The 7,219-nt window shown below is 54.1% G+C and overlaps 1 protein-coding gene across 4 annotated transcripts in view; it reads right to left on the bottom strand.

Moving 5' to 3' along the window:
• Positions 1-3,266: 3,266 nt before the first annotated feature.
• The window catches only part of SAMM50 (SAMM50 sorting and assembly machinery component), a 30,367-nt gene continuing 26,414 nt past the window's right edge, over positions 3,267-7,219 (bottom strand). For all 4 annotated transcript variants that reach the window (XM_007099837.2, XM_028490702.2, XM_028490701.2 and 1 more), the window contains one exon: positions 3,267-3,479. In XM_007099837.2, coding sequence (XP_007099899.1) covers positions 3,434-3,479 — 46 coding nt within the window. In that variant the 3' untranslated portion in view covers positions 3,267-3,433. The remainder of the gene's footprint in view (positions 3,480-7,219) is intronic.

The following is a 7,219-nucleotide window of genomic DNA, read 5'->3' as shown; positions in this document are numbered from 1 at the left end:
CGGATTCTCAACCACTGCGCCACCAGGGAAGCCCAGCCACCTTATTTTAAACATTTCATTTCAAACGCAGTTCTCCGGTTTTTATCCTAGACTAAGGAATCCGCTCTTCTTTGATGATCTTTTTTTAATTTATAAATTTATAAATTTTATTTATTTTTTATGGCTGCGTTGGGTCTTTGTCGCAGTGCGCGGGCTTCTCATCACGGTGGCTTCTCTTGTTGTGGAGGACAGGCTCTAGGCGCACAGGCTTCAGTAGTTGTGGCACACAGGCTCAGTAGCTGTGGCGCACGGGCTTAGTTGCTCCACAGCATGTGGGGTCTTCCTGGACCAGGGCTCGAACCCGTGTCCCCTGCATTGGCAGGCGGGCTCTGAATCACTGCGCCATCAGGGAAGCCCCTGCACAGCATGTGGGATGTTTGTTCCCTGACCAGGGATAGAACCCGCATCCCCTGCAGTGGAAGCTCAGAGTCTTAACCACTGGACCGCCAGGGAATCTCACTCTTTGGTGATCTTTAAACACATGGTGCATTTGAGCACATCTAGTTATCCTAAAGGTAAATTTATCTGGTCTTTAAAAAAGAAAAAGCAAATGCACAAATTAAAGAGAATTCTTAGCCGCAGGAGCTGCAGGGTATGAGAAAGATGTCAAAGTGCAGGGCCTTTGCAGGAATCAACCTAAGGGGAAGTGTGGCCTGATCTTCATCAGCGGGGCCTGCTTGACTGTCCTTTGTTCCAGTGACTGAAACACTTGGCAGTACAGCCTGTTTCCTCACTGGCTCATAAAAGCCTTGCAGACAACAGACGGGGACACGAGTGGCTCATGGCACTGCTCGGGGAGCACTTGGCTGATAAAACTCTTGTAAAAGGTCAGAGTGTGTGTACACAGACCACCACAAGTTCATGATAACAGGCGACGAGACCCACCACAGAGGGTTTTCTTCCGTGGGCATTGTGACTATTAGCTTCACTAAAGTCAGCCTCTGTTACAAGTGCAAGATGACTGACCCAGCAGGTTTCCAGCAAGGGAGACGGCAGCGTTCTTCAGAATGAAGCCACGGAAGGCTTCGGGGCCCATTCCTTGCACAGTGGAGTGAAAGGCTGATTGAACAAGTATGGAACTGTGTTCTAATCCCAAATGCTCAAGTGTTTAGAGAAAAATGGAGTAAAATTAAGATGCAAAGGGAATTCCGTGGTGGTCCAGTGGTTAGGACTCCGCGCTTTCACCGCTGGGTCCTGGGTTCAATCCCTGGTTAGGGAACTAAGATCCCCCAAGCCACACGGTGCGGCCAAAAAAAAAAAAAAAAGATGCAAAGCCTCACTGAGTCAGGGTGGTACTTTGGGGAGGAGTCTGTGATGCTCTTCATGCTTCTTTTCTATGACGCCGGATGCCCTAAAACAGCAGCTATGAAAAACACAAACAAAGAAAACAGCAGCTATGAAGTTACCTCCCACAGTGAAGTCGCCTGGGTTCTGGTCTTTCATGGAGAGAGCACTTTGTGAAGCGCTCCTGGCTTTCTGCTCCGGTCTGCCCACTTAATACCACTGAGAAGGAAGAGAATCCTGATTTTTACCCAGTGTCTCCGCTGCTTCCATTTCACCTTGCAAAGGAGCAGCCTGGGAAGCGTGTTTGCCGTTGAAACCCGGCTCCCGACACGGCAGACAGCGGACCTGACGCGCTTTCATAAGGAGCTGGTCCAGCGACCTGGGGTAACCTGGCCCTGCTTGATTAAACATGTACCTTTTCAAAAATGACTTCTTTTTGGATACTCCACCGAAGTAGGAGATGAATTCACAAAGGTCACGGTGTCTGAGAGTTTGTGTTATCTGGATTTTATTGTTCTTAACTTACAGTCTGAACATTACAGTGTTGTGACATGGGTTTCTTATTTTGCCAAACGCATAAATGTGAAACTGGAAACAATAAAACAACTCATGGGAAAAATGTGTATTTTCCCAGGTTCCCAACTATTAAGAAAGGTAAACTGTTTCCCCCTTACATGCTCTCTGCAAAATCCCTACAGCTCATGCGGGCACTGAGGGTGAGACGGTCCTCGGAGGCCTGAGAGCAGGTGGGTCCTTGGACTCAGGCTGCCCCTGAAACCCCAAGCGCCCCTGGCAGAGACATAAACCAGGTTACGGGAGGATGAAGGTGAAGCAGACTCAGTCCCAGCTGGGAGCGGGGGGGGGAAATATCCAACAGTAAGCTCTCTAGCTAAGGCCTATTGGGGCACCACGGGCACCCCTGGACATTTTTATATGGTACCATTTTTAGAAGAATTCAAAGGAGGATCAAATTTTTAAAACTCTTTTTCTCATGTGGCTAATAAAGTATATCCTGAAATATTACTTTGAGAGATACTAGGTATGTCAGACAGAGTAACGGTCCCCCAAAGATGTCCACGTTCTAATTCCTGGAACCTGTGAATATGTTACGTAATATGGCAAGGGGGGATTAAGGTTGCAGATAGAATTGAGGTTGCTAATCATCTGATCTTAAAATAAGATCAGCCTGGAGTGTCCAGGGGGGCCCAATATAGTCACAAGGGCCCATAAGACGGCACTGAGAGGCAAAGATCCGGAGGGAGACTGGAAGATGCTGAACTGCTGGCTTTGAGATTCAGGAAGGGGCCAGAGCCAAGGAACGGGGCGCCTCCGGAAGCTGGGAAAGTCTGGGAAACAGATCCTCCCCTAGAACCTCCAGAAGGAACGCAGCCCTGCTGCCACCCTGGTTTCAGCCCAGTGAGACCCACTTTGGACTCCTTCCTGGCCTCCAGACTGCAAGGTGACTGCTCTGTGTCGAGCTGAGGTCTGTGGTGCTTTGTTACAGCAGCGACAGGGAGCTGATTCACGCATCTTTATAAATGATGCCGGGGTTCCCTCCAGAGGACACTCTTCCCTCTCTGCCTCCCCGTCCACGACGTTACACGTGGTTCCTTCTTGCAGGGCGCTCACACACACGGAGATGACCCTGCGACTGCAGCCCCCGCTGATGCGGGCCCCTCGGCATCAGCCGGCATCGAGCCAGAGCACACACGCCCCCCAGCGGTGGGCCTGCATCTCCTCTGAGCTCTGCCCATCACTCTGACTCATGGGAACTGACACTGAGACCCGAGGAGTGCGGGATGATGAGGAATGGGGAGACATCTGACGTCCCTCCCCCCGGCGGGGCACACGTGAAAGAACGCACGGCGACTTGACCTGGTCCTCAGGGAGAGCCGGCGTGGGGCGCACTGGCTGTGGAGAGCAAATCACATCCGTAGTGCATCTGAGTGTTTGTCTTTAAAATTTATTGACGTGGTTTCCCACAAGGACTGCATTCAAAGAATCACATGAAACGTGTTTATTTGGAGAGAAAGTGTGTGGCACCGAGCGACTCACTGCTGCCCAAGTCCCAGAGCTGCTGCTGGAGGGGACAGAGGATGCTCTGCATCAGCTACAGGAACCTTATCCCAGCTCCAAACTGGACGCCATCACAGATCCTAAAAAAACAAGTTTTTTGTTGTTTTTTTGTCCTTTTTTTTAAGGCAGGAAAGCAACACTGTGGTCCGCTCTGCTCACCCTGCCATTTGCACAATTCCAGAAGCGTGCACGTCTCAGAAGCAATGCCTGGGCGGCCTGCCTCTCGGGGGGCCCAGGCTCTTCCTGCCCGCCTCTCACCTCTTTCCTCCCTCCCGGCTACCCGGCTTCGCCAGCTGTCCCCAGGCACTCCCTCCTTTGCTGGTTTGAGAACCAGCCTTTGGAGGATGGAAAAGGGAACAAAATGGAGACACGAACCCCCTTCCCTGCTCCCCGCTGCTTCCCCCCCAGTCCTGACCCACCGGCAACTAGACAAGGACCTGGGAGAGAAACATTCACGAAAACAAAACTCCCGGGGCGGGAAGAAAAGCTTCGTGTTTATTTCTGAGGCTACCAGAGAAGAGGCACCTTTTGCACAGCGCAGAGCAGAGAGGTGATCAGAGACGTGGCGTGGAAGGGCCCCTGGCAAAACACAGGACACAGGGAGGACCAGGAGGGGGCGGGGAGGATGGCAGAGCCCACAGCCCCAGAGGGTTTGTTTAACCTGACTGCCTCTTTAGAAGCTGCTCCTTTCCCAGGAAAGGAGGGATGCAAAGAGGGCACGTGGGTTGCAACATCTGCTACCCGCTGACGCTGTGCAGGTTACGTTCAGTGTGCTGCCCTTTCACCGGCTGACAGATCACTGAGCCCGTTTTCAGATGAGCAAACGGGCTGCGCAGTGAGGAGATGGCTGCGGTCACGGCAGGAGCCTCAGAGCAGAACTCTGGACCCAAACGCAAGCGCGCCCGCGGGCCCCGCTGCAGGCCTTGCTGTTTCCACGATGTCCTGGTTCAAGCCCCGGCCGCACGCAGGGTGAGAATCACCGGCCGCAGCCCAGGCAGCTGCACTCCTGGGACTCCGCAGCGATGCTGCTGTGCCGCCAGGCCGAGAGCCGCTCCCCCCGCAGCCCGCCCTGTGGAGGATGGACGCCCGGGCTGCCCGCCTGCTGGCTGCGCTCAGGGGCGGGACCAGCACTGTACTCGGGACACAGGGCCTAACCCCGGGACCTGAACACCAGGAAGCATAAGCTTCCGGGGAAAAAACGTTCCGAATCCCAACCAGCAGCTGACGGTGCGTTTGCGGAACACAGCAGTTTTGCAAGTTCTGGAGAGTTTCCAGAAAAACTGGACGAGGACAGCCCCCTCATTCAGAGAAAAGCTAATGTTTCTACTGTCACAACACTTGTGCCGTCACCCAATCTCAGAACTTACAGCACCTGAAAACTGGCAGAAAGTTTTTCTTTTTCAGCGTGGGAATGAAATATCTGATCAGTTAAGGGACTCGAGAGAGAGAATCTTAACTGTTGTCACTGACCTTCTGCGGGGTCAAGGGCGCTCACTAATCAACCATATCAGCAGAAGTCACCTGACCAGAAGGGACAGCTACAGTCCCCGTGTGAGCCTGAGTGAACCTCACCACCGTCCTTGAAAGGCAAAGATCCACAGTCAGAACCATGACTGTGTTTGTACAACTTCGTTCTGCTCAGATCTAAACGAGGTGTTTTTACCTTTTGTATCACTGGGTCCATAAAGGTAGTCCCTGCCTGCATTCGCTGTTCAGAAAAATGTCAGAAAATAGGCTTGATCAAGATCAAAATAAGTCAAGCCCTGGGTTTACACGATTCAGAAACAAGCAGGCATTCCAATAAAGGCTCGTCTACTCCAACTGTAAACAGATTAAACAACTTTACAAGCACAGGTGTATGTTCAGAGACCATATAAACGTATCACAGGAAAAATACCCATCACAAACATCCAAAACCGTGTCGCAGATGCCAGGTGCACGGAGACAGCCTCACCAAACGCCCATCCTCCTGTTCTGCGTCCCCTGTGCCTACGTGCTTATAATCCAGTAGGCGCCTCAGAAAAGGCTCCGAGTCTTGAGTCTCCCCCTCCCACCGGCAGTCCCAGGGCGGCCCAGCTGCGTCACTCCAGCACCACCCGGAGGCTCCCTGCCTGCACCCGGCCCTCCTCGGACTCGGCGCCAAGGGCTTGTGATGGAGGCCACACCAGGGTCCCCCAGCCAGCCCCCAGGATCGCCAGGCGCCGGTCTAGCACGGGGAATTCAGCAGCGAGCAGGCCGACGAGGGCCAGAACTCAGGGACCCTGGCGTGTGCCCTAAGGGAAAAGGCCAGAGCGGCTGGGGGACAAGAGTGACCGGAACTCAGGCCCCGCCTGCACCGAGGCCACCCCGCGCCTCACCTCTGCTCCCGCGGAAGGGTAGACGCTGGCGCCCGCAGGCATCCCATGTGCGCACACCTTGGCTCCCGCTGCTCTGTAGCCCGGAGCTACCACCTCCCCCGGGAAGCCCTCCACGACTCCCTGCCTGGTCTTTCTCTGTTACTAACTGTGCGCTGCCCTCCCCGCCAGCTGCCTCCGTCACCAGCGCATTTCCAGGGCCCACGCTCGGTAAGACACAGAGCATTCGCCGTCAGAGCACAGAGACAACGGTGTCACACGTCACCTCCGGTATAAAACTCGCCCAATGTTTCAAAGCGGTTTCCGTTTCTGTAAAGGTCTGAAATCCTAATTACAGAGCGACTGCACTCACTGGGCGGGGGACCTATGGATGACTGGCACACGTGTAACTCCCCATCCTGCTAGCTGCTTAATTTTAGAAATGAAGATTGAACCCTGGCAAGATCACTCAAACGTCACGGAATTCCAATTTTGATGACAAAACTTCAAACGGAGCCATACGCTGAGTGACGGCGAGCCCCCCTGCTCAGGGACACTGCACACGAGAAGCTGCAACCACCATGACCCCAAAACAGAGCAGCCTGGGGGGCAGAGGAGCGTCCTTATGTTCTGGTCTTTAAATATCACCTGCACAGCATGCTTCCTCCTTTCAGAACCCACATTTGAAATTAATGGCTGAAACGTATTTTTCAAATTTAACCTGAAGAGACAGAGCAGAGTGGAGTGGAGTGGTGAACGTACCCACTCCACCCCCTGCAGAGATTCGGGGAGGCAGGTAGTCGAAGCTGGGCTGCCGAGAGCAGCACCCGGATTCCGGGAGCACAGCGACACCCGGTGGCCTCCAATGATGCTGCAGCCACAGGACGGCAGCGCCTTCCAGTCTGAAGGACCGGAGGCCCAGAGCCAGCAGGGCTTGCCCAGGTCACAGCCAGGGACGGACAGGGCAGGGGCTGGCCGCGCAGCCCACCCGCAGTGCAGCCTACTCCGGACCCCAGCACATTACAGTTTGAGAAGCGCAGGCCTAGAGGCTCTATCTGACCTCATCCCAGCGTTGGTGCAGGCTCAGCACCTGCACCCCTGCCGCTCCCTGCAAGGACTCAGTTAGCACCTGGTTGTTAGGCCAGCGAGCCCCACGCCCGTGCCTGTGGTGGGAACAAGGTTTTGCAGAAAGCAACCCGCAACATTAGCTTCATTTCCTGAAGCTACGATGTTATCTAATGCACAAAGCTTGCTCTAGGGAAGGTGCACGTTTCCCCACATTTCACTATCCCTGAAATCAGGCGACATCATCCCATCTACGGCATGTCTCAAACACAGCCAGCCAGGTGGCGCGCACAGTGCCACTGCGGATGGCGGGGGACACGCACACACACGGTTTGCTTCCTTTGTGAACAGCTGGCCAGGGCGAGCGCACCAGTAGCAGCAACACCACGAGAAATAACCAGCTTCGCTGACAACACGCTGGG

The sequence above is a fragment of the Physeter macrocephalus genome, chromosome 6 (assembly GCF_002837175.3).
Source record: "Physeter macrocephalus isolate SW-GA chromosome 6, ASM283717v5, whole genome shotgun sequence".
Classification (NCBI taxonomy): Eukaryota; Metazoa; Chordata; class Mammalia; order Artiodactyla; family Physeteridae; genus Physeter; species Physeter macrocephalus.
The sequence above is the reverse complement of the archived record's forward strand: the minus strand, read 5'-3'. Positions and strand labels throughout refer to the sequence as shown.